This window comes from Scyliorhinus canicula, chromosome 11 (assembly GCF_902713615.1).
Source record: "Scyliorhinus canicula chromosome 11, sScyCan1.1, whole genome shotgun sequence".
Classification (NCBI taxonomy): domain Eukaryota; kingdom Metazoa; phylum Chordata; class Chondrichthyes; order Carcharhiniformes; family Scyliorhinidae; genus Scyliorhinus; species Scyliorhinus canicula.
In genome coordinates this window covers 314,944-341,418 of record NC_052156.1, presented here as the reverse complement: position 1 = coordinate 341,418, position 26,475 = coordinate 314,944, and the positions used below count along the sequence as shown (strand labels likewise).

Below are 26,475 nucleotides of genomic sequence, written 5' to 3'. Positions count from 1 at the left end.
TTGGTCAAAATATAAAGAACGGCAGAGAATGACTAAAAGGTTAATTAGGAGAAAGAAAGTAAGAAGAAGCTAGCTAGTCAACTCAGGCCAATTTAAAAAGAGCAACTTTAACCTCACTCCCAGTGAGTTCTCCCAGTGAGCCAGAGAAGACACAGCCAGAGTGAGGCACATCGACGAGTGAGTTTGGGAATTTGAAGCTAGGTAGGAATTCAAAGCTGGGTTGGGAGGAGCTTTTTAACCCTGGTAAGTGACTGGTAAGGGGTTTTTCTTTTCATTTGTCTATTTATGTATTTATTTTTTCTTTCATTTTTTGGAATTGTAGCTGTATAAGTTTACCTAAGGTTGAAGACATGGCAACAGATCCCAGACCAGTGTCATGCTCCTCGTGTGCGATGTGGGAACTCAGGGACATGTCCACTGTCCCTGGCTCCTTCACGTGCAAGAAGTAGTGTCCAGCTGCAGCTCCTGTTAGACCGCTTGATGGCTCAGGAGCTCCGGATGGACTCACTTTGGAGCATCCGCGATGCTGAGGAGGTCGTGGACAGCACATTTAGCGAGTTGGTCACACCGCAGGTGAAAGTTACTGAGGGAGATAGAAAATGGGTGACCAAAAGACAGAGCAAGAGTAGGAAGGCAGTGCAGGTGTCCCCTGCGGTCATCTCCCTGCAAAACAGATATACCGCTTTGGATACTGTTGGGGGAGATGGCTCACCAGGGGAAGGCAGCAGCAGCCAGGTTCATGGCACCGTGGCTGGCTCTGCTGCGCAGCAGGGCAGGAAGAAGAATGGCAGTGCTCTCGTGATAGGGGACTCAATCGTAAGGGGAATAGACATGCGGTTCTGCGGACGCAATCGAAACTCCAGGATGTTACGTTGCCTCCCTGGTGCAAGGGTCAAGGATGACTCGGAGCGGCTGCAGGACATTCTGGCGGGGGGGAGGGTTAACAGCCAGCTGTCGTGGTGCACATAGGCACCCACGATATAGGTAAAAAACGGGACGAGGTCCGACAAGCTGAATTCAGGGAGTGAGGAGTTAAACTAAAAAGTTGGACCTCAAAGGGAGTAATCTCAGGGTTGCTACCAGTGCCATGAGTAGGAATGTCAGGATAAATAGGATGAATGCGTGGCTCGAGAGATGGTGCAAGAGGGAGGGATTAAAATTCCTGGGGCATTGGAACTGGTTCTGGGGGAGGTGGGACCAGGACAAACTGGATGGTCTGCACCTGGGCAGGACTGGAACCGATGTCCTGGGGGGATGTTTGCTAGAGCTGTTGGGGAGGGTTTAAACTAATGTGGCAGGGGGATGGGATCCGATGTAGGAAGTTGGGGGGGAAATAAAACGGGGCCAGAAACAAAAAGCAGGAAGGTGGAAAGTGTAAGGCAGAGAAGCCATCGTTAAAAATCAAAAAGAGCCACAGTGCAGGGTACAATGACTGAGGACAGTGCGAAAAGGGAGCTGGCCAATGCAGGATTGAGGGTGTTGTACCTAAATGCGCGCAGTATACGGAACAAGGTCAATGAGCTTGTTGCGCACATTGAAATTGGCCGGTACGATGTTGTGGGCATCACAGAGACGTGGCTGCAAGGGGATCAGGGCTTGGATTTAAATATCGAAGGGTATGTGTCCTATCGAAAGGACAGGCAGATGGGCAAAAGGAACGGGGTTGCATTGTTAGTAAGGAATGAAGTTAAATCGATAGCAAGGAGCGATATAGAATCAGAAGGCATAGAATCTCTGTGGGTAGAGTCAAGGAATCGCAAAGGTAAAAAGACCCTGATGGGAGTTATGTACAGGCCCCCTAGCAGTAGTCAGGATGTGGGGCAGAAAATAAATCAGGAGATAGAAAAGGCATGTAAAAAAGGCAATATTACAATAATCATAGGGGACTTCAATATACAGGTGGACTGGGAAAATCAGGTTGGTAGTGGATCCCAAAAAAAGGAATTTGTGGAATGTCTAAGATTTTCTTTGGAGCAGCATCTACAGAACCCACTAGGGAACAGGCAATTTTGGATTTGATGATGTGTAATGAGGCAGACTTGATTAGGGAACTTAAGGTGAAGGAACCCTTCGGGAGCAGTGACCACAATATGATAGAATTTACCCTGCAGTTTGAGAGGGAGAAGCTGCAATCAGATGTAAGGGTATTACAATTAAATAACGGTAACTACAAAGACATGAGGGAGGAGCTGGCCAGAGTTGATTGGAGAAGGAGCCGAGCAGGGAAGACAGTGGAACAGCAATGGCAGGGTTTTTGGGGGTTATTAGGGAGGCACAACAGAAATTTATCCCAAGGAGGAGGAAGCATGCTAAGGGGAGGACAAGGCATCCATGGCTGATGAGGGATGTCAAGGACAGCATAAAGGTTAAAGAAAAAGCATACAAAGTGGTGAGGATTAGTGGGAAACCAGAGGATTGGGAAGCCTTTAAAAGTTAGCAGAGGACAGCTAAAAAAGCAATAAGGGGGGAGAAAATGAAGTACGAGTGCAAGCTAGCTAGTAATATAAAGGAAGATGGGAAGAGATTTTTTTCAATACATAAAAGGTAAGAGAGAGGCAAAGATAGACATTGGACCACTGGAAAATGTGGCTGGAGAAATAATAATAAAAAACAAAGAAATGGCAGATGAATTGAATAGTTACTTTGCATCAGTCTTCATGGTGGAAGACACCAGTGGGATGCCAGAGCTCCAGGAGAACCAGGGGGCAGAGGTGAGTGCAGTGGCCATTACTAAGGAGAAGGTTCTGGGAAAACTGAAAGGTCTGAAGGTGGATAAGTCACCTGGACCAGATGGACTACACCCCAGGGTTCTAAAAGAGGTAGCTGAAGAAATTGTGGAGGCATTAGTGATGATCTTTCAGGAATCACTGGAGGCAGGAAGGGTCCCAGAGGACTGGAAAGTGATGAATGTAACACCGCTGTTTAAGAAGGGAGGGAGGCAGAAGACGGGAAATTATAGGCCGATTAGCCTGACTTCAGTCATTGGTAAGATTTTAGAGTCTGTTATTAAAGATGAGATCGCGAAGCACTTGGAAGTGCATGGTAAAATAGGACTGAGTCAGCATGGCTTCATCAAAGGGAGGTCGTGTCTGACATCTGTTAGAGTTCTTTGAGGAGGTAACAAGCAAGTAAGACAAAGGAGAACCCCAGTGGACGTGATTTGGATTTGATGATGCCGCATAGGAGACTGTTAAATAAGTTAAGAGCTCATGGTGTTCAGGGTAAGATCCTGGCATGGATAGAGGATTGGCTGACTGGCAGAAGGCAGAGAGTGGGGATAAAGGGGTCTTTTTCAGGATGGCAGCTGGTGACTAGTGGTGTGCCTTCGGGGTCTATGCTGGGACTACAACTTTTCACAATATACATTAATGATTTGGAAGAAGGAACTGAAGGCACTGTTGCTAAGTTTGCAGATGATGGAAAGATCTGTAGAGGGAGAGGTAGTATTGAGGAAGCAAGGGGGCTGCAGAAGGACTTGGACAAGCTAGGAGAGTGGGCAATGAAGTGACAAATGAAATACAATGTGGAAAAATGTGAGGTTATGCACTTTGGAAGGAGGAATTTAAGCATAGACTATTTTCTAAATGGGCAAATGCTTCGGAAAGCAGAAGCACAAAGGGACTTGGGAGTCCTTATTCACGATTCTCTTAAGGTTAACATACAGGTTCAGTCGGCAGTTAAGAAGGCAAATGCAATGTTAGCATTCATGTCAAGAGAGCTAGAATACAACACCAGGGATGTACTTCTGAGCTGCATAAGGCTCTGGTCAAACCCCATTTGGAGTATTGTGAGCAGTTTTGGGCCCCGTATCTAAGGAAGGATGGGCTGGCCTTGGAAAGGGTCCAGAGGAGGTTCACAAGAATTACCCCTGGAAGGAAGAACTTGTTGTATGAGGAACGTTTGAAGACTCTGGGTCTGTACTCGTTGGAGTTTAGAAGGATGAGAGGGGATCTTATTGAAATGTACAAGATACTGCGAGGCCTGGACGTGGAGAGGATGTTTCCACTTGTAGGAAAAACTAGAACCAGAGGACACCATCTCAGATTAAAGGAACGATCCTTTAAAATAGAGATAGTAAGAAGTCTTACAACACCAGGTTAAAGTGCAACAGGTTAGACTTTAACCTGGTGTTGTAAGACTTCTTACTGTGCTCACCCCAGTCCAACGCCGGCATCTCCACATCATAAAACAGAGATGATGAGGATTTTTTTCAGCCAGAGGGTGGTGAATCTGTTGAACTCTTTGCCACAGAAGGCTGTGGAGGCCAAATCACTGAGTGTCTTTAAGACAGAGATAGATAGGGTCTTGATTAATAAGGGGATCAGAGGTTATGGGGAGAAGGCAGGAGAATGGGAATGATCAGCCATGATTGAATGGCGGAGGAGACTCGATGGGCCGACTGGCCTAATTCTGCTCCTATGTCTTATGGTCTTATGAATGGCAGGTTTAGTGGGCTGTTTCTTGGGGATGGGAATTCCAGGGTACCACCCTGCCTTGTCCCTGACCACCCAGGGGGTCTCTAATGTCCTTGGAGACCCCCCCCCCCTCCAGGTGATCATGTGCCTGGTCCATGTTTGTGTGGAGCAGAACTAATCGGCACCCAGTCGAAGTCTCCCGGGAGCAGCCGACGAGTCCCGGGTGAATCCGGTTATGGATATTAATTTAAATATGCTGATCTGAATCACACCCAGTGACGACAGGAATCTGGCCAGATGTTTCAGGTTTTGCGAATCTTGCGAAAGTTAATGGCCTGATCCTGACACCAAATCGGGCACGACGAGGTCACTGAATCGAGCCCAGAGTTTGATTCCATGGGAGATTCGAGTAGAGAGGGGAGAGGTGGAGGTAGATCATAGAATTTCCAGTGCTGAAGGAGGCCATTCAGCCCATCGAGTCTGCACCGGCCCCTGGAAAGAGCACCCTAGCCAAGCCCATACCTACACCCTATGCCTGCAACCCAGAAACTCCACTAACTTTTTAGGACACTAAGGGGCAATTTAGCATGGACAATCCACCTGACCTGCACATCTTATGACTGTGGGAGGAAACCGGAGCATACAGAGGAAACCCACGCAAATACGGGGAGAACGTGCAGACTCCGCACAGACAGTGACCCAAGCCAGGAATCGAACCTGGGACCCTGGTAGGTGTGAAGCAACAGTGTTAACCACCGTGCTACCATGCTGCCCGAAATGATCAACCGTGATCTGTTTAAATGGTGGAGCAGACACGACGTGCACAGGACCTAATTAAGCTGTTTCCTATGATCTTGTATTTAATGAAGGATATTGTGGAGCAGGCTCGACGGACAGTGTGGTCACCTGTCGCAACTACTATTTTATTCTTGTGTCTAAGGTGGGTCAGTGTTGGCAGGTTGCTGATTCCTCAGGCCTGGGACGGGGGTCAGTGTTGGCAGGTTGCTGATTCCTCGGGTCTGGGACAGGGGTCAATGTCGGCAGGTTGCTGATTCCTCGGGTCTGGGACAGGGGTCAATGTCGGCAGGTTGCTGATTCCTCGGGTCTGGGACAGGGGTCAGTGTCGGCAGGTTGCTGATTCCTCGGGTCTGGGACTGGGGTCAGTGTCGGCAGGTTGCTGATTCCTCGGGTCTGGGACAGGGGTCAATGTCGGCAGGTTGCTGATTCCTCTGGTCTGGGACAGGGTCAATGTCGGCAGGTTGCTGATTCCTCAGGCCTGGGACGGGGGTCAGTGTTGGCAGGTTGCTGATTCCTCTGGTCTGGGACAGGGGTCAGTGTCGGCAGGTTGCTGATTCCTCGGGTCTGGGACAGGGGTCAGTGTCGGCAGGTTGCTGATTCCTCGGGTCTGGGACAGGGGTCAATGTTGGCAGGTTGCTGATTCCTCGGGTCTGGGACACGGATCAATGTCGGCAGGTTGCTGATTCCTCGGGTCTGGGACAGGGGTCAGTGTTGCAGGTTGCTGATTCCTCGGGTCTGGGACAGGGGTCAGTGTCCGGCAGGTTGCTGATTCCTCGGGTCTGGGACAGGGATCAATGTCGGCAGGTTGCTGATTCCTCGGGTCTGGGACAGGGGTCAATGTCGGCAGGTTGCTGATTCCTCGGGTCTGGGACAGGGGTCAGTGTTGGCAGGTTGCTGATTCCTCAGGCCTGGGACAGGGGTCAGTGTCGGCAGGTTGCTGATTCCTCGGGTCTGGGACAGGGGTCAGTGTCGGCAGGTTGCTGATCCTCGGGTCTGGGACAGGGGTCAGTGTCGGCAGGTTGCTGATTCCTCGGGTCTGGACAGGGGTCAGTGTTGGCAGGTTGCTGATTCCTCGGGTCTGGGACAGGGGTTAGTGTCGGCAGTTTGCTGATTCCTCGGGTCTGGGACAGGGGTCAGTGTCGGCAGGTTGCTGATTCCTCGGGTCTGGGACAGGGGTCAGTGTCGGCAGGTTGCTGATTCCTCGGGTCTGGGACAGGGGTCAGTGTCGGCAGGTTGCTGATTCCTCGGGTCTGGGACAGGGGTCAGTGTTGGCAGGTTGCTGATTCCTCGGGTCTGGGACAGGGGTCAGTGTCGGCAGGTTGCTGATTCCTCGGGTCTGGGACAGGGGTCAGTGTTGGCAGGTTGCTGATTCCTCGGGTCTGGGACAGGGGTCAGTGTCGGCAGGTTGCTGATTCCTCGGGTCTGGGACAGGGGTCAGTGTTGGCAAGTTGCTGATTCCTCGGGATTCATGCCTTTTGTGGACTTTGTTTTGTTTTTCAGGTGATCGCAGAGAGCATAGCTATGGTTGCAAAGTGTGTGCTGACTGTTTTGTGTGTCACAATCGCACCGCACTGGGGTCTCTGTATATTCTCTCTGGCCCAGGTGGGTTGCCTATATGTTTTTTTAGTGAAGATTTTTATTTTATATAATACACAATAGTATAAAACGACAAGACAGACTAAAACCTCGAACACAAAACCCCAAAACATAGCCTAACCCCTCCCCCTTTTTACATTTTGTTTTCTGTTGATCATTCACATTTGGCTGTAGTAGTGTTGTTATTATAAGCTTAAATAAACAAGAAGCAAGTATAATTGATGAAGGATCTATTGAGAGTGTCTAGTACAAACTGTAGTGCAAGCTGGAAGTTAATGTGGTTTGATGCCAATACCTGGAGAATATATGTGCAGGTGTGTGGGGTGTGTCTGTGCAGGGTGTGTGTGTCTGTGTAGGGTGTGTGTCTGTGCAGGGTGTGTGTGTCTGCAGGGTGTGTGTGTCTGTGCAGGGTGTGTGTGTCTGTGTAGGGTGTGTGTCTGTGCAGGGTGTGTGTGTCTGTGTAGGGTGTGTGTGTCTGCAGGGTGTGTGTGTCTGTGTAGGGTGTGTGTGTCTGTGTAGGGTGTGTGTCTGTGCAGGGTGTGTGTGTCTGTGTAGGGTGTGTGTGTCTGCAGGGTGTGTGTGTCTGCAGGGTGTGTGTGTCTGTGCAGGGTGTGTGTGTCTGTGTAGGGTGTGTGTCTGTGCAGGGTGTGTGTGTCTGCAGGGTGTGTGTGTCTGCAGGGTGTGTGTGTCTGCAGGGTGTGTGTGTCTGTGCAGGGTGTGTGTGTCTGTGTAGGGTGTGTGTGTCTGTGCAGGGTGTGTGTGTCTGTGCAGGGTGTGTGTGTCTGTGCAGGGTGTGTGTGTCTGTGTAGGGTGTGTGTGTCTGTGCAGGGTTTGTGTGTCTGTGCAGGGTGTGTGTGTCTGTGCAGGGTGTGTGTGTCTGTGCAGGGTGTGTGTGTCTGTGCAGGGTGTGTGTGTCTGCAGGGTGTGTGTGTCTGTGTAGGGTGTGTGTGTCTGTGTAGGGTGGTGTGTCTGTGCAGGGTGTGTGTGTCTGCAGGGTGTGTGTGTCTGTGTATGGGTGTGTGTGGCTGTGCAGAGGTGTGTGTGTCTGTGTAGGGTGTGTGTGTCCTGTGCAGGGTGTGTGGTGTCTGTGTAGGTGTGGTGGGTCTGTGTAGGGTGTGTGTGTGTGGGCAGGGTGTGTGTGTCTGTGGAGGGTGTGTGTGGTCTGCAGGGTGTGTGGTGTCTGTGTAGGGTGTGTGTGTCTGTGCGGGTGTGTGTGTCTGCAGGGTGTGTTGTGTCTGTGTATGGTGTGTGTGTCTGTGCATGGTGTGTGTGTCCTGTAGCGTGTGTGTGTCTGTGTAGGGTGTGTGTGTTCTGTGTAGGGTGTGTGTGTCTGCAGGGTGTGTGTGTCTGTGCAGGGTGTGTGTGTCTGCAGGGTGTGTGTGTCTGCAGGGTGTGTGTGTCTGTGTAGGTGTGTGGTCTGTGTAGGTGTGTGTGTCTGTGCAGGGTGTGTGTGTCTGAAGGGTTGTGGTGCTCTGTGCAGGTGTGTGTGTCTGCAGGGTGTGTGTGTCTGTGCAGGGTCGTGTGTGTCTGTGCAGGGTGTGTGTGTCCTGTGTAGGGTGTGTGTGTTCTGTGTAGGGTGTGTGTGTCTGCAGGGGTGTGTGTCTGTGCAGGGCGTGGCTGTCTGTGCCAGGGTGTGTGTGTCTGTGCAGGTTGGTGTGTCTGTGCAGGGTGTGTGTGTCTGCAGGGGTGTGTGTTGTCTGCAGGGGGTGTGTGTCTGTGTAGGGTGTGTGTGTCTGTGTAGGGTGTGTGTGTCTGCAGGGTGTGTGTGTCTGTGTAGGGTGTGTGTGTCTGCAGGGTGTGTGTGTCTGCAGGGTGTGTGTGTCTGTGCAGGGTGTGTGTGTCTGTGGAGGGGGTGTGTCTGTGCAGGGTGTGTGGTCTGTGCAGGGGTGTGTGTGTCTGTGTAGGGTGGTGTGTCTGTGCAGGGTGTGTGTGTCTGTGCGGGTGTGTGTGTCTGTGCAGGGTGGTGTGTGTCTGGAGGGTTGTGTGGCTGTGTCAGGGTGTGTGTGTCTGTGTAGGGTGTGTGTGTCTGTGTAGGGTGTGTGTGGTCTGCAAGGGTGTGTGTGTCTGCAGGGTGTGTGTGTCTGTGTAGGGTGTGTGTGTCTGGCTAGGGTGTGTGTGTCTGCAGGGGTTTGTGTGTCTGTGCAGGGTGTGTGTGTCTGCAGGGTGTGTGTGTCTGCAGGGTGTGGGTGTCTTGGCATGGTGTGTGATGTCTGCGTAGGGTGTGTGTCTGTGCAGGGTGTGTGTGTCTGTGCAGGGTGTGTGTGTCTGTGCAGGGTGTGTGTGTCTGTGCAGGGTGTGTGTGTCTGTGCAGGGGTGTGTGGTCTGTGCAGGGTGTGTGTGTCTGTGGAGGGTGTGTGTGTCCTGTGCAGGGTGGTGTGTCTGTGCAGGGTGTGTGTGTCTGGGTAGGGTGTGGTGTGTCTGTGTAGGGTGTGTGTGTCTGGCAGGGTGTGTGTGTCTGTGAGGGTGTGTGTCTGTGCAGGGTGTGTGTGTCTGTGCAGGGTGTGTGTCTGTGTAGGGTGTGTGTGTCTGTGCAGGGTGTGTGTGTCTGTGCAGGGTGTGTGTGTCTGTGCAGGGTGTGTGTCTGTGCAGGGTGTGTGTGTCTGTGCAGGGTGTGTGTGTCTGTGCAGGGCGTGTGTGTCTGTGTAGGGTATGTGTCTGCAGGGTGTGTGTGTCTGTGCAGGGTGTGTGTGTCTGTGCAGGGTGTGTGTGTCTGTGCAGGGCGTGTGTGTCTGTGCAGGGTGTGTGTGTCTGTGCAGGGTGTGTGTGTCTGTGCAGGGTGTGTGTGTCTGTGCAGGGTGTGTGTGTCTGTGTAGGGTGGTGTGTCTGTGTAGGGTGTGTGTGTCTGTGTAGGGTGTGTGTGTCTGTGCAGGGTGTGTGTGTGTCTGTGCAGGGTGGTGTGTGTCTGTGCAGGGTGTGTGTGTCTGTGTAGGGTGTGTGTCTGTGCAGGGTGTGTGTGTCTGTGCAGGGTGTGTGTGTCTGTGTAGGGTGTGTGTGTCTGCAGGGTGTGTGTGTCTGTGTAGGGGTGTGTGTCTGTGCAGGGTGTGTGTGTTGTGCAGGGTGTGTGTGTCTGCAGGGTGTGTGTGTCTGTGCAGGGTGTGTGTGCTGTGCAGGGTGTGTGTGTCTGTGCAGTGTGTGTGTGTCTGTGCAGGTGGTGTGTCTGTGCAGGGTGTGTGTGTCTGCAGTGTGTGTGTCTGCAGGGTGTGTGTGTCTGTGCAGGGCGTGTGTGTCTGTGCAGGGTGTGTGTCTGCAGGGTGTGTGTGTCTGTGCAGGGCGTGTGTGTCTGTGCAGGGTGTGTGTGTCTGCAGTGTGTGTGTGTCCTGCAGGGGTATGTGTGGGTCTGTTGCAGGGTGTGTGTGTCTGCAGGTGTGTGTGTCTGTGCAGGGTGTGTGTGTCTTGTAGGGTGTGTGTGTCTGTGCAGGGTGTGTGTGTCTGTGTAGTGTGTGTGTGTCTGTGTAGGGTGTGTGTGCGTGTAGGTGGGTGTGTGTGTCTGTGCAGGGTGGTGTGTGTCTGTGTAGGGTGTGTGTGTCTGTGCAGGGTGTGTGTGTCTGTGTAGGGTGTGTGTGTCTGTGCAGGGTGTGTGTGTCTGTGTAGGGTGTGTGTGTCTGTGTAGGGTGTGTGTGTCTGTGTAGGGTGTGTGTGTCTGTGCAGGGTGTGTGTGTCTGTGCAGGGTGTGTGTGTCTGCAGGGTGTGTGTGTCTGTGCAGGGTGTGTGTGTCTGTGCAGGGGTGTGTGTCTGTGTAGGGTGTGTGTGTCTGTGCAGGGTGTGTGTGTCTGTGTAGGGTGTGTGTGTCTGTGTAGGGTGTGTGTGTCTGTGTAGGGTGTGTGTGTCTGTGTAGGGTGTGTGTGTCTGCAGGGTGTGTGTGTCTGCAGGGTGTGTGTGTCTGTGCAGGGTGTGTGTGTGTCTGTGCAGGGCGTGTGTGTCTGTGCAGGGCGTGTGTGTCTGTGCAGGGTGTGTGTGTCTGTGCAGGGTGTGTGTGTCTGTGCAGGGTGTGTGTGTCTGCAGGGTGTGTGTGTCTGTGCAGGGTGTGTGTGTCTGTGCAGGGTGTGTGTGTCTGTGCAGGGTGTGTGTGTCTGTGCAGGGTGTGTGTGTCTGTGCAGGGTGTGTGTGTCTGTGCAGGGCGTGTGTGTCTGTGCAGGGTGTGTGTGTCTGTGCAGGGTGTGTGGGTATGTCTGTGCAGGGTGTGTGGGGTATGTCTGTGCAGGGTGTGTGTGTCTGTGCAGGGTGTGTGTGTCTGCAGGGTGTGTGTGTCTGTGTAGGGTGTGTGTGTCTGTGCAGGGTGTGTGTGTCTGCAGGGTGTGTGTGTCTGTGTAGGGTGTGTGTGTCTGTGCAGGGTGTGTGTGTCTGCGCAGGGTGGTGTGTCTGTGTAGGGTGTGTGTGTCTGTGTAGGGTGTGTGTGTCTGTGTAGGGTGTGTGTGTCTGTGTAGGGTGTGTGTGTCTGTGCAGGGTGTGTGTGTCTGTGCAGGGTGTGTGTGTCTGTGTAGGGTATGTGTCTGCAGGGTGTGTGTGTCTGTGCAGGGTGTGTGTGTCTGTGCAGGGTGTGTGTCTGTGTACGGGTGTGTGTCTGTGTACGGTGTGTGTGTCTGCAGGGTGTGTGTGTCTGTGCAGGGTGTGTGTGTCTGTGTACGGTGTGTGTGTATGCAGGGTGTGTGTGTCTGTGCAGGGTGTGGTGTGTCTGTGCAGGGTGTGTGTCTGTGTACGGTGTGTGTCTGTGTACGGTGTGTGTGTCTGCAGGGTGTGTGTGTCTGTGCAGGGTGTGTGTGTCTGTGTAGGTGTGTGTGTCTGTGCAGGGTGTGTGTGTCTGTGCAGGGTGTGTGTGTCTGTGTACGGTGTGTGTCTGTGTACGGTGTGTGTCTGTGTACGGTGTGTGTGTCTGCAGGGTGTGTGTGTCTGTGCAGGGTGTGTGTGTCTGTGTACGGTGTGTGTGTCTGTGCAGGGTGTGTGTGTCTGTGTACGGTGTGTGTGTCTGTGCAGGGTGTGTGTGTCTGTGCAGGGTGTGTGTGTCTGTGTAGGGTGTGTGTGTCTGCAGGGTGTGTGTGTCTGTGTACGGTGTGTGTGTCTGTGCAGGGTGATGTGTGTCTGTGCAGGTGTGTGTTGTCTGCAGGGTGGGTGTGTCTGTGAAGGGTGGTGTGTCTGTGCAGGGTGTGTGTGTCTGTGTGGGGGTGTGTGTCTGTGGAGGTGTGTGTCTGTGCAGGGTGTGTGTGGTCATGTGTAGGGTGTGTGTGTCTGTGTAGGGTGTGTGTGTCTGTGTAGGGTGTGTGTGTCTGTGTAGGGTGTGTGTGTCTGTGTAGGGTGTGTGTGTCTGTAGGGTGTGTGTGTCTGTGCAGGGTGTGTGTGTCTGTGCAGGGGTGTGTGTGTCTGTGCAGGGGTGTGTGTTCTGTGGCAGGGTGTGTGTGTCTGTGTAGGGTGTGTGTGTCTGTGCAGGGTGTGTGTGTCTGTGCAGGGTGTGTGTGTCTGTGTAGGGTGTGTGTGTCTGCAGGGTGTGGGTGTCTGTGGCAGGGTGTGTGTGTCTGTGCAGGGTGTGTGTGTCTGTGCAGGGCGTGTGTGTCTGTGCAGGGTGTGTGTGTCTGTGCAGGGTGTGTGTGTCTGTGCAGGGTGTGTGTGTCTGTGCAGGGGTGTGTGTGTCTGTGCAGGGTGTGTGTGTCTGTGCAGGGTGTGTGTGTCTGTGTAGGGTGTGTGTGTCTGTGGTAGGGTGTGTGTGTCTGTGTAGGGTGTGTGTGTCTGTGCAGGGTGTGTGTGTCTGTGCAGGGTGTGTGTGTCTGCAGGGTGTGTGTGTCTGTGCAGGGTGTGTGTGTCTGTGCAGGGCGTGTGTGTCTGTGCAGGGTGTGTGTGTCTGTGCAGGGTGTGTGGGGTATGTCTGTGCAGGGTGTGTGTGTCTGTGCAGGGCGTGTGTGTCTGTGCAGGGTGTGTGTGTCTGTGCAGGGTGTGTGGGGTATGTCTGTGCAGGGTGTGTGGGGTATGTCTGTGCAGGGTGTGTGGGGTATGTCTGTGCAGGGTGTGTGGGGTATGTCTGTGCAGGGTGTGTGTGTCTGTGCAGGGTGTGTGTGTCTGTGCAGGGTGTGTGTGTCTGTGCAGGGTGTGTGTGTCTGTGCAGGGTGTGTGTGTCTGTGCAGGGTGTGTGTGTCTGTGTAGGGTGTGTGTGTGTCTGTGCAGGGTGTGTGTGTCTGCAGGGTGTGTGTGTCTGTGCAGGGTGTGTGTGTCTGTGCAGGGTGTGTGTGTCTGTGTAGGGTGTGTGTGTCTGTGCAGGGTGTGTGGGGTATGTCTGTGCAGGGTGTGTGGGGTATGTCTGTGCAGGGTGTGTGGGGTATGTCTGTGCAGGGTGTGTGTGTCTGTGCAGGGTGTGTGTGTCTGTGCAGGGTGTGTGTGTCTGTGCAGGGTGTGTGTGTCTGTGCAGGGTGTGTGTGTCTGTGCAGGGTGTGTGTGTCTGTGTAGGGTGTGTGTGTCTGTGCAGGGTGTGTGTGTCTGCAGGGTGTGTGTGTCTGTGCAGGTGTGTGTGTCTGTGCAGGGTGTGTGTGTGTCTGTGCAGGGTGTGTGTGTCTGTGCAGGGTGTGTGTGTCTGTGCAGGGTGTGTGTGTCTGTGCAGGGTGTGTGTGTCTGTGCAGGGTGTGTGTGTCTGCAGGGTGTGTGTGTCTGTGCAGGGTGTGTGTGTCTGCAGGGTGTGTGTGTCTGTGTAGGGTGTGTGTGTCTGTGCAGGGTGTGTGTGTCTGTGCAGGGTGTGTGTGTCTGTGCAGGGTGTGTGTGTCTGTGCAGGGTGTGTGTGTCTGTGTAGTGTGTGTGTCTGTGTAGGGTGTGTGTGTCTGTGCAGGGTGTGTGTGTCTGTGTAGGGTGTGTGTGTCTGTGTAGGGTGTGTGTGTCTGTGCAGGGTGTGGTGTGTCTGTGCAGGGTGTGTGTGTCTGTGTAGGGTATGTGTCTGCAGGGTGTGTGTGTCTGTGCAGGGTGTGTGTGTCTGTGCAGGGTGTGTGTCTGTGTACGGTGTGTGTGTCTGCAGGGTGTGTGTGTCTGCAGGGTGTGTGTGTCTGTGCAGGGGTGTGTGTGTCTGTGTACGGTGTGTGTGTCTGTGCAGGGTGTGTGTGTCTGTGTACGGTGTGTGTGTCTGTGCAGGGTGTGTGTCTGTGTACGGTGTGTGTGTCTGCAGGGTGTGTGTGTCTGTGCAGGGTGTGTGTGTCTGTGTACGGTGTGTGTGTCTGTGCAGGGTGTGTGTGTGTCTGTGCAGGGTGTGTGTGTCTGTGCAGGGCGTGTGTGTCTGTGCAGGGTGTGTGTGTCTGTGCAGGGTGTGTGTGTCTGTGTAGGGTGTGTGTGTCTGCAGGGTGTGTGTGTCTGTGCAGGGTGTGTGTGTCTGTGTACGGTGTGTGTCTGTGCAGGGTGTGTGTGTCTGTGCAGGGTGTGTGTGTCTGTGCAGGGTGTGTGTGTCTGTGCAGGGTGTGTGTGTCTGTGTAGGGTGTGTGTGTCTGTGTACGGTGTGTGTGTCTGTGCAGGGTGTGTGTGTCTGTGTACGGTGTGTGTGTCTGTGCAGGGTGTGTGTGTCTGTGTACGGTGTGTGTCTGTGTACGGTGTGTGTGTCTGCAGGGTGTGTGTGTCTGTGCAGGGTGTGTGTGTCTGTGTACGGTGTGTGTGTCTGCAGGGTGTGTGTGTCTGTGCAGGGTGTGTGTGTCTGTGCAGGGTGTGTGTGTCTGTGCAGGGTGTGTGTGTCTGTGTAGGGTGTGTGTGTCTGTGTAGGGTGTGTGTGTCTGTGCAGGGTGTGTGTGTCTGTGTAGGGTGTGTGTCTGTGTAGGGTGTGTGTGTCTGTGTAGGGTGTGTGTGTCTGTGCAGGGTGTGTGTGTCTGTGCAGGGTGTGTGTGTCTGTGCAGGGTGTGTGTGTCTGTGCAGGGTGTGTGTGTCTGTGTAGGGCGTGTGTGTCTGTGCAGGGTGTGTGTGTCTGTGTAGGGTGTGTGTCTGTGCAGGGTGTGTGTGTCTGTGTACGGTGTGTGTGTCTGCAGGGTGTGTGTGTCTGTGCAGGGTGTGTGTGTCTGTGCAGGGTGTGTGTGTCTGTGCAGGGTGTGTGTGTCTGTGCAGGGTGTGTGTGTCTGTGCAGGGTGTGTGTGTCTGTGTAGGGTGTGTGTGTCTGTGCAGGGTGTGTGTGTCTGTGCAGGGTGTGTGTGTCTGTGCAGGGTGTGTGTGTCTGTGTAGGGTGTGTGTGTCTGCAGGGTGTGTGTGTCTGTGCAGGGTGTGTGTGTCTGCAGGGTGTGTGTGTCTGCGCAGGGTGTGTGTGTCTGCAGGGTGTGTGTGTCTGTGCAGGGTGTGTGTCTGTGTAGGGTGTGTGTGTCTGTGTAGGGTGTGTGTCTGTGTAGGGTGTGTGTGTCTGTGTAGGGTGTGTGTCTGTGCAGGGTGTGTGTGTCTGTGTAGGGTGTGTGTGTCTGTGCAGGGTGTGTGTGTCTGTGTAGGGTGTGTGTGTCTGTGCAGGGTGTGTGTGTCTGCAGGGTGTGTGTGTCTGCAGGGTGTGTGTGTCTGTGCAGGGTGTGTGTGTCTGTGCAGGGTGTGTGTGTCTGTGTAGGGTGTGTGTGTCTGTGCAGGGCGTGTGTGTCTGTGCAGGGTGTGTGTGTCTGCAGGGTGTGTGTGTCTGTGCAGGGTGTGTGTGTCTGCAGGGTGTGTGTGTCTGTGTAGGGTGTGTGTGTCTGTGTAGGGTGTGTGTGTCTGTGTAGGGTGTGTGTGTCTGTGCAGGGTGTGTGTGTCTGTGCAGGGTGTGTGTGTCTGTGCAGGGTGTGTGTGTCTGCAGGGTGTGTGTGTCTGTGTAGGGTGTGTGTGTCTGTGCAGGGTGTGTGTGTCTGTGCAGGGTGTGTGTGTCTGTGCAGGGTGTGTGTGTCTGTGCAGGGTGTGTGTGTCTGTGCAGGGTGTGTGTGTCTGTGCAGGGTGTGTGTCTGTGCAGGGTGTGTGTCTGTGCAGGGTGTGTGTGTCTGTGTAGGGTGTGTGTGTCTGTGTAGGGTGTGTGTGTCTGTGTAGGGTGTGTGTGTCTGTGTAGGGTGTGTGTGTCTGTGTAGGGTGTGTGTGTCTGTGTAGGGTGTGTGTGTCTGTGTAGGGTGTGTGTGTCTGTGTAGGGTGTGTGTGTCTGTGCAGGGTGTGTGTGTCTGTGCAGGGTGTGTGTGTCTGTGCAGGGTGTGTGTGTCTGTGCAGGGTGTGTGTATCTGTGCAGGGTGTGTGTGTCTGTGTAGGGGGTGTGTGTCTATGTGTGGGGGTGTGCGGTGTGTGTGGGCTGTGTGTGTGGGGGCGGGGTGTGTGTGTGGGTGGGGTGGGTGTGTGGGGGGTGTATGTGTGTGTGTGGGGGTGTATGTGTGTGTGTGGGGGTGTATGTGTGTGTGTGGGGTGGGTGTATGTGTGTGTGTGGGGTGGGTGTATGTGTACAGGGTGTGTGTGGGGTGCATGTGTGTGTGGGGGGTTTATGTATGTGTGGGGGGGGGGTGTGTAGGTGTGTGTGTGTGTGTGTCGCGTTATGGGAGCGGCATGTTCAGAACCCCAAAATGTATCATGGAGTTCAACCAACCTCTCCCTTGAATGTATTGTTGCTTTTGAAGCACACGGCTCGGTCTCCAGGTGTGGTATTACAATTATGGACACGTGGATTTTTAAACACAAAACAATGTTTATTCCATGAATTCAACTTAACCTTTTAAAATAAACATTGGATCTCTTAACACCCCTTACTTCAAAGATAACCCCGAAAATAATACAACACTAAATAATCCCTCAAAATGTTCCTTCAAACCTCCAAAAGACTTCACACCTTTAAACAGAAACACATCAGGTTAAAGACATTACTATTATGAGTTTAAATCACCCAAATGATTCAGAGATAGTCGTTCCTGGTAGAGATCACCGCAGATCCAGCTCACTGCAAAACACAGACACACCTAAGCTCTTTTCCTCAAAACTGAAACTAAAACTCCCAAAAAGCAGAAGTGAGCTCAGCAGCTCCCCCCACCCTCTGACATCATTTCAGTAATATGAGCTGCCTCATTTCTTAAAGGTACATTGCTTAAACATCCATTTCTTAAATGCACTCTCACATGACACCTCCCCCCAAGTAAAAAAAACCCATCAACTTCAAGATGGTTTCATTTTCACTTTTGCACCATCCACTAAGAAATGCACACAGTAAATGTACTTTTTTCTTTCACAAAAACAAACAACACACGCAAACAGGCATAATAATAAAGTCCATCTTTCCCGTTCTTCTTTCTCCAACTGAAATCCTTCTCGATTGACAGTTTCTTTGAACAAGAAAGTCTCGGCAATTCTCTTTAAAGTTAGATACTTCAGTTCAATCTGATCACAGAGTCCCTTGCAATTCTCCAATACAGGAGCATCGGTTATCACAGCTTTCAGGCAGTCATTTGCCTGTTGAAAGTCCCTGTCCATTGAAATTTTTGACGTTTCTTTAGCAAGTCCAGCAGTGGAGTAACCACGCTACAAATCTTTTGCACAAAGGTTTGATCAAATTCATTCCTGCTAAGAGATCGCATTATTTCCCTTTGTCTTGAGGGTATCGGAAACTCCTCAAGGAAAGTGATTCGGGCTTCTCCAAATTCACTTTCGGCTAGGTTCATCACCAAACCCGCCTCCTGAAGTCGATCGAATAACTCCCTCAGATGTTTTAAATGTTCTTTCCATGTCTGGCTGAACTCTACCAGATCATCGATGTATACCGCACAATTGGGTAATCCTGAAACGACTGTATTAGTTAACCGTTGAAATGTTGCTGGGGTGTTTTTCATGCCAAAATAACTTTGAATTGGTATATGCCATCTGGAGTCACAAAAGCTGAAATTTCCTTTGCCCTTTCAGATAAAGGTACTTGCCAGTAACCTTTAAGTAAATCCAATTTGGAAATAAAAGCGGATTGTCCCACTTTCTCAATGCAATCTTCCAAATGTGGGATAGGGTAAGAGTCCGTTCTTGTAACTGCATTCACCTTTCGATAGTCCACACAAACGTTGGGTACCGTCTGGTTTAGGTACCATCACTATGGGTGAGCTCCATTGGCTGCAACCCACTTCAATTATGTCATTTTTAAGCATACTCTTAATCTCTGTTAACCTGTGCCAATTTTAAAGGATTAAGTCTATATGGATGTTGTTTGATAGGAACAGCATTTCCCACATCTACATCATGTACTGCCATTTTAGTACTTCCCAATTTATCTCTACAAACTTGCCCATGTGATATCAATAACTCTTTCAGGTCAGTTCGTTTTTCCTCTGGAAGGTAACTTAACAATTCATCCCAATTTTTAAGAACATCCTCATTTTCCAATTTAATTTGAGGTATGTCAAATTCACAGTCATCTGGATTTGGTTCGTCACTTTGAGTTAGAATCAATAAAACTTCATTTTTCTCTCCTTCCCTTTCAAAGTACCTTTTAAGCATATTCACATGACACACTCGGTGAGTCTTCCTTCTATCTGGTGTTTTACCACATAATTCACCTCACTTAATTTCCTTTCAATCTGATACGGTTCACAAAACCTCGCTTTTAAAGGCTCGCCTACCACTGGTAACAACACTAAAACTTTATCCCCACTGACAAAACTACGAACTTTGGATTTCTTGTCCGCAACCCGTTTCATCACATTTTGTGCAACTTTCAAATGTTGTCCAGCTAATTCACCTGCTCTATTTAATCCTTCCCTAAAATTTGACACGTAATCCAATAGTGTAATTTCCGATTTCTCACCCATTAATTTTTCCTTAATCAATTTTACCACATAAAATTCACTGTCTGTGCGGAGTCTGCACGTCCTCCCCGTGTGTGCGTGGGTTTTCTCCGGGTGCTCCGGTTTCCTCCCACAGTCCAAAGATGTGCGGGTTACGTGGATTGGCCAGGCTAAATTGCCCTTAGTGTCCTAAAGAAAATAAGGTTAATGGGGGTTGTTGGGTTACTGGTATAGGGTGGATACGTGGGCTTGAGTAGGGTGATCATTGCTCGGCACAACATCAAGGGCCGAAGGGTCTGTTCTGTGCTGTACAATTATAATTCTAATTCTAATTTAAGTGGTCCTCTTACCTCATGACCAAAAATTAGTTCAAAAAGAATGAATTTGGTGGACTCATATCACCACCTTTTCTGGCAAAATTCTTCCCAAACTACATAATTCCTCATCTCTTACCATTAAAGATTGACTAGCCCCTGGATCTCTGAAAATTGACTTCTTTACCTGCTCCTCCTAATACACATGAGTAAACTTTACCCACACAAGTAAATTCTTGAAAGACATCTGGCACCTTCTTAACAATTACTTCTTGAACAGGCTGTACAATCGTTTGCACCTCCTTCGCTTCCCTTGGGCTTTCCTTTACCTCTCCAACAAATCCCACTGTCTTATCCTGTTTGACCACATCAGCCTTCCCAGTGCTTTTCTTCAACCACCAACACTGTGACTTTACATGGCCTAGTTTATTACAGTGAAAACATTTGACACTTTTCATCTCTTTTCCACCCTCCTGGATTTCTTTTTTAATCTGAGGTGTACACTCTTTATTGTCTTTATTTACTGTTATAGGGGCTGGTTTAGCTCACTGGGCTAAATCGCTGGCTTTTAAAGCAGACCAAGCAGGCCAGCAGCACGGTTCGATTCCCGTACCAGCCTCCCCGGACAGGCGCTGGAATGTGGCAACTAGGGGCTTTTCACAGTAACTTAATTGAAGCCTACTCGTGACAATAAGCAATTTATTTTTTAATTTATTTTTATTTTTTTGTCTCCCATCAGATCACCTTTACCTTTACCACTTGATGTCAGAAACCAATCTTTGATTTATGAACTAATTCATAATCATTTGCCATTTCTGCTGCTAATCTCGCAGTTTTAACCCACTTCTTCCACATGAGTTCTCACTACATCAGGAATTGAATTTTTAAACTCCTCCAAAAGTATAATTTCTCTGAGAGCTTCACACGTTTGGTCTATTTTCAAAGCCCTTATCCACCTATCAAAATTACTCTGAGCCTTTCAAACTCCATGTATGTTTGACCAAATTTTTTTGTTAAATTTCTAAACCGTTGTCTGTAGGCTTCAGGCACTAGTTCATATGCACTTAAGATGGATTTTTTCACCTCCTCATACGTCCCAGATATCTCCTCCAGTAGTGATGCAAACACTTCACAAGCTCTACCTACCAGCTTTGTTTGAATCAGTAACACTCACATGTCCTGTGGCCATTTCATTTGTTTAGCTACCTTCTCAAATGAAATGAAAAAGGCTTCCACTTCCTTCTCGTCAAACTTTGGCAATGCTTGGACATATTTAAATAGATTTCCACCAAGCCTTTGACTATGACGCTCTTTCTCACTATCCTCATCACTATCATCCAACTGTACGTTTCCCTTTATGTCTGCCAATTTTAATTGATTTTCATGTTTCATGGCCATTTTCTGAAGTTCAAACTCCCTCCCTTTATCTTTTTCCCTGATCTGTATCTCCCTTTCTTTTTCTTTTTGTTCTGCAAGGGCTATTCTTTCTTTTCTCCTTTCTTCTCTCGCCTTTACTTTTTCTCTCTCACTCTTTCTTTTTCCTCTTTCCCTCTCTTTCTTTTTCTTCTCTCTCTCTCTCTCTTTCGTATTCAAGCCGCTTTAATTCTTTCTCATGTTCCATTTGTTTAATTTGCAACTGAGTTTTTGCCATTTCCAATGAGTCAGACTGTATCTCAGGCAACTTTAAATGCTTATCCACCGCCATAATTACCTCATCTTTTCGCATTTTGTCAGGTAATGTTAACTGCAATGTTTTTGCCAAATCTAACAGTCTCCTTTTTGTCTCTGTCCATAAGGTACTGCGTGTGACATTCTCCACCCCCAAAAACTTCTGAGCCTCTGAAAGAGCCATTGTCCACAACACTCTCCCCACTTAAACTAAAATACCACACCGGAAAAGCAACAATCCTTCACTGTCTTTAAGTTCACAAAAGCCAATCCAATAGATAGACTTTTATCCCCCTCAAGCCCCCAATTGTTATGGGAGCGGCGTTTTCAGAACCCCAAAATGTATCATGGAGTTGAACCAACCTCTCCCTATAATGTATTGTTGCTTTTGAAGCACACGGCTCGGTCTCCAGGTGTGGTATTAGAATTATGGACACGTGGATTTTTAAACACAAAACAATGTTTATTCCATGAATTCAACTTAACCTTCTAAAATAAACATTGGATCCCTTAACACCCCTTACTTCAAAGATAACCCCGAAAATAATACAACACTAAATAATCCCTCAAAATGTTCCTTCAAACCTCCAAAAGACTTAACACCTTTCAACAGAAACACATCAGGTTAAAGACATTACTATTATGAGTTTAAATCACCCAAATGATTCAGAGATAGTCGTTCCTGGCAGAGATCACAGCAGATCCAGCTCACTGCAAAACCACAGACACACCCCAGGTCTTTTCCTCAAAACTGAAACTAAAACTCCCAAAAAGCAGAAGTCAGCTCCCCTCACCCTCTGACATCACATCAGTAATATGAGCTGCTCCATTTGTTAAAGGTACATTGCTTAAACATCAATGTCGTAAAGGTACTCTCACATGACAGTGGGGTGTACGTGTGTGTAGGGTGTACTTGTGAGTGTGTGTGTTCATGGGGTGGGTGTGTGAAGTGTGAGTGTTGTGTGTGGGGGGTGTATGAGTGTGTGGGGGGTGTATGAGTGTGTGGGGGATGTATGTGTGTGTGGGGGGGTTGTGTGTGTGTGTGTAGTGTATGTGTAGGGTATGTGTGTGTGTGTGGGGGGGGGGGGATGTGTGTGTTGTGTGTGTGTGTCCGGGGGTGTGTGTGGAGTGTGTTTGTGTGAGTGTTGTGTGTGTGGGGTGTATGTATGTGTGTGTGTGTGGGGTGTAGGGAGTGTGTGTGTTATGTGTGGGGGTTGTGTGTGTGTGTGTATGGGAGGATTGTGTGTGGAGTGTGAGTGTTTGTGTGTGTGGGGGGGGGGTGTGCGTGTGGGGTATTTGTGTGTGGGATGTATGTTGGGTGTGTGTGTTGGGGGTGCTTGTGTGGGTGCGTGCTTGTGTGGGTGCGTGCTTGTGTGGGGTGTGTGTATGGAGTGTGTGTGTATGGGGTGTGTGTGGGGTGCTTGTGTGGATGGGGTGTGTGCGGGGGGGGTGCTTGTGTGTGGGGGTGAGTTGTGTGGGGTGAGTGTGTGTGGTGTGTTTGTGGGGTGTGTGTGTGGGGGGGTTGTCTGTGCTTGTGTGCGGGGTGTATGTGTGTGTGTGTGTGGGATGTTAGTGTGTGGGTGGGGTGTGGAGTGTGAGGTGTGTGGGGGGGGTGTGTTTGTGTGGGGGGGTGGAGTGTGAGTGAGTGTGAGTGAGTGTGAGTGAGTGTGAGTGAGTGTGAGTGAGTGTGAGTGAGTGTGAGCGAGTGTGAGCGAGTGTGAGCGAGTGTGAGCGAGTGTGAGTGAGGTGGGTGTGTGTGTGGTGTGTGTGTTGTGTGGGGTGTATGTATGTGTGTTGGGTGTGTGGAGTGTTGTGTGGGGGTGTGTGTGCGTATGTGGGGTGTGTGTGTGGGGGAGTGTGATTGTGGGGGGTGTGGGTGTGGGGGGTGTGTGTTTGTGGGGGGTGTGTGTTTGTGGGGGGTGTGTGTTTGTGGGGGGTGTGTGTTTGTGGGGGGGGTGTGTGTGGGGAGGGTGTGTGCTTGTGTGGGGGGTGGGTGTGGGCGGTGGGGGAGTGGGGGGTGTCTGCTTGTGTGCGGGGTGTGTGTGTGTGGGGGGAGGTTTGTGGAGTGTGAGATGTGTGTGGGGTGTGGGGGGGGTGTGTGTGGATGCGTATGGGTGCGTATGGGGTGTGTCTGTGGGGGGCGTGTGGGGTGTGTGTGTGTCGGGGTGTGTGCATGTGTGGGTGTGTGTGTATGTGGGGGGGGTGTGTGCGGAATGTGTGTGCGCGCGGGGTGGGTGTGTGTGTGTGGGGGGTGGGGTGTGTTTGTGCGCTGTGTGTGTGTGGGTGGGGTATGTGTGTGGGTGGGGTGCGCTGTGTGTGTGTGGGTGGGGTATGTGTGTGGGTGGGATGCGTGTGTGTGGGTGGGGTATGTGTGGATGGGGTGTGTGTCTGTGTGGGGCGTGTGTGTGGGTGGGGTGTGTGTCTATGGGTGGGGTGGGTGTGGGGTGTGTGTGGGGGGGGGGGGGGTTGGGTCCTTCCTGTTGCTATTCTGGGCAATGCTTCCTGGGCTGTCCTCCCTTCGCCTTGCCCATTTGGCCCCTCTGCCCTACTTCCCTTGGGTTGCGCCTTCTTCCGTCCCATCTTTGATATCTTCCCCTCCTGTTTCCCCCTGTATCGGTTACCCCCTTCCCTTATTGGTTGCTGGTTACGAACAGATCCTCAAACAGCTTGGTAAATGTTTCCATGTTTTGTGGGAGCCCTCTTCCGATCCACAGACTCACCACTCACTTTCTCCTCATCTCTGTCCTAAATGGTCTACCCCGTATCCTCAGACTGTGACCCCTGGGTCTGGGCACCTCCACCATTGGGAACATCCTTCCTGCATCCTTTTTGCACTGGAGTGCTGAGCTTGTGGCATTTGAGTGCTACAGTGAGAGTTTGGTGACTGAGGGAGTGCTGAGCTTGTGGCATTGAGTGCTACAGTGAGAGTTTGGTGACTGAGGGAGTGCTGAGCTTGTGGCATTGAGTGCTACAGTGAGAGTTTGGTGACTGAGGGAGTTAGGTGAGGAGGGAGTACGGTGCTCCTCACATTTCATTTCCTATATTTATCAAAGAGCGTGAAAGGAGCCAGGAGTTTAGAGCACAGATGACTGGAAGCAGAGTCGGAGGTCCAGTTGGTCTACGGGGTAGCTAATTCTGTAACGTAAGAGGGGATGGAGGCTAGGGCAGTTGCATGCTCCTCCTGTAGGATGTGGGTGGTGAGGTATACCACTGGTGTCCCCGCTGACTATACCTGCGGGAAGTGCACCCAACTCCAGCTCCTCAGAGACCGTGGTAAGGAACTGGAGCTGGAGCTGGATGAACTTGGGATCATCCGGGAGGCAGAGGGGGTTATCGAGAAGAGTTACAGGGAGGTAGCCACATCAAAGGTACTGGACAAGAGTAGCTGGGTTACAGTCAGGGAAAAGAAAACGACCAGGCAGACAGTGCAGGGATCCCTCGTGGCCGTTCCCCTTCAAAACAAGTATACCGTTTTGGATGCTGTTGGGGGGATGACCTACCGGGGGAAGGCCCCAGCGGCCAGGTCTCTGGCACTGAGTCTGGCTCTGGGGCTCAGAAGGGAAGGGGGGAGCATAGAAAAGCAATAGTAATAGGAGATTCAATGGTTAGGGGAATAGATAGGAGATTCTGTGGTCGCGAGCGAGACTCCCGAAAGGTATGTTGCCTCCCGGGTGCCAGGGCCAGGGATGTCTCGGATTGTGTCTTCAGGATTCTGAAGGGGGAGGGTGAGCAGCCAGAAGTCGTGGTGCACATTGGTACCAACGACGTAGGTAGGAAAAAGGGTGTGAAGGTAATAAACAAGTTTAGGGAGTTAGGCTGGAAGTTAAAGGCCAGGACAGACAGAGTTGTCATCTCTGGTTTGTTGCCGGTGCCACATGATAGCGAGGCTAGGAATAGGGAGAGAGTGCAGTTGAACACGTGGCTGCAGGAATGGTGTAGGAGGGAGGGCTTCAGGTATTTGGATAATTGGAGTGCATTCTGGGGGAGGTGGGACCTGTACAAGCAGGACGGGTTGCATCTGAACCAGAGGGGCACCAATATCCTGGGGGGGAGGTTTTCTAGTACTCTTCGGGAGGGTTTAAACTAATTTGGCAGGGGAATGGGAACCGGATTTGTAGTCCAGCAACTAAGGAAGCAGATATTCAGGACGCCAAAGCGTGTGGTGATGCAGTGGGGAAGGTAACACTGACAAAGGAGAGTACTTGCAGGCAAGAAGATGGGTTGAAGTGTTTATACTTTAATGCAAGAAGCATCAGGAATAAGGTGGGTGAACGTAAGGCATGGATCGGTACTTGGGACTACGATGTGGTGGCCATCACGGAAACTTGGATAGAAGGCAGAAATGGTTGTTGGAGGTCCCTGGTTATAGATGATTCAACAAGATTAGGGAGGATGGTAAAAGAGGTGGGGGGGGGGGGGGGGGGGGGGGTTGGTATTGTTAATTAGAGATAGTATAACAGCTGCAGAAAGGCAGTTCGAGGAGGATCTGCCTACTGAGGTAATATGGGTTGAAGTCAGAAATAGGAAAGGAGCAGTCACCTTGTTGGGAGTTTTCTATAGGCCCCCCCAATAGCAGCAGAGATATGGAGGAACAGATTGGGAAACAGATTTTGGAAAGGTGCAGAAGTCACAGGGTAGTAGTCATGGGTGACTTCAACTTCCCAAACATTGAGTGGAAACTCTTTTGATCAAATAGTTTTGATGGGGTAGTGTTTGTGCAGTGTGTCCAGGAAGCTTTTCTAACACAGTATGTAGATTGTCCGACCAGAGGGGAGGCCATATTGGATTTAGTACTTGGTAATGAACCAGGGCAGGTGATAGATTTGTTAGTGGGGGAGCATTTTGGAGGTAGTGACCACAATTCTGTGACTTCCACTTTAGTTATGGAGAGGGATAGGTGTGTGCAACAGGGCAAGGTTTATAATTGGGGAAAGGGTAAATACAATGCTGTCAGACAAGAATTGAAGTGCAGAAGTTGGGGACATAGGCTGTCAGGGAAGGACACAAGTGAAATGTGGAACTTGTTCAAGGAACAGGTACTGCGTGCCTTTGATATGTATGTCCCTGTCAAGCAGGGAAGAGATGGTCAAGTGAGGGAACCATGGTTGACAAGAGAGGTTGAATGTCTTGTTAAGAGGAAGAAGGAGACTTACGTAAGGCTGAAGAAACAAGGTTCAGACAGGACGCTGGAGGGATACAAGATAGCCAGGAGGGAACTGAAGAAAGGGATTAGGAGAGCTAAGAGAGGGCATGAAAAATCTTTGGCAGGTAGGATCACGGAAAACCCCAAGGCCTTTTACACATATGTGAGAAATATGAGAATGACTAGAGCGAGGGTAGGTCCGATCAAGGACAGTAGCGGGAGATTGTGTATTGAGTCTGAAGAGATAGGAGAGGTCTTGAACAAGTATTTTTCTTCAGTATTTACAAACGAGAGGGGCCATATTGTTGGAGAGGACAGTGTGAAACAGACTGATAAGCTCGAGGAGATACTTGTCAGGAAGGAAGATGTGTTGCGCGTTTTGAAAAACTTGAGGATAGACAAGTCCCCCGGGCCTGACGGGATATATCGAAGGATTCTATGGGAAGCAAGAAATGAAATTGCAGAGCCGTTGGCAATGATCTTTTCGTCCTCGCTGTCAACAGGGGTGGTACCAGAGGATTGGAGAGTGGCGAATGTCGTGCCCCTGTTCAAAAAAGGGAATCAGGATAACCCTGGGAATTACAGGCCAGTTAGTCTTACTTCGGTGGTAGGCAAAGTAATGGAAACGGGACTGAGGGATAGGATTTCTGAGCATCTGGAAAGACACTGCTTGATTAGGGATAGTCAGCACGGATTTGTGAGGGGTAGGTCTTGCCTTACAAGTCTTATTGACTTCTTTGAGGAGGTGACCAAGCATGTGGATGAAGGTAAAGCAGTGGATGTAGTGTACATGGATTTTAGTAAGGCATTTGATAAGGTTCCCCATGGTCGGCTTGTGCAGAAAGTAAGGAGGCATGGGA

The 26,475-nt window shown here is 50.7% G+C and overlaps 1 protein-coding gene across 1 annotated transcript in view; it reads left to right on the top strand.

Moving 5' to 3' along the window:
- rft1 (RFT1 homolog) overlaps window positions 1–26,475 on the top strand; it is a 194,828-nt gene that overhangs the window by 119,720 nt on the left and 48,633 nt on the right. Inside the window, exon 5 of the mRNA XM_038812000.1 lies at window positions 6,714–6,815. Coding sequence (XP_038667928.1) covers window positions 6,714–6,815 — 102 coding nt within the window. The remainder of the gene's footprint in view (window positions 1–6,713; window positions 6,816–26,475) is intronic.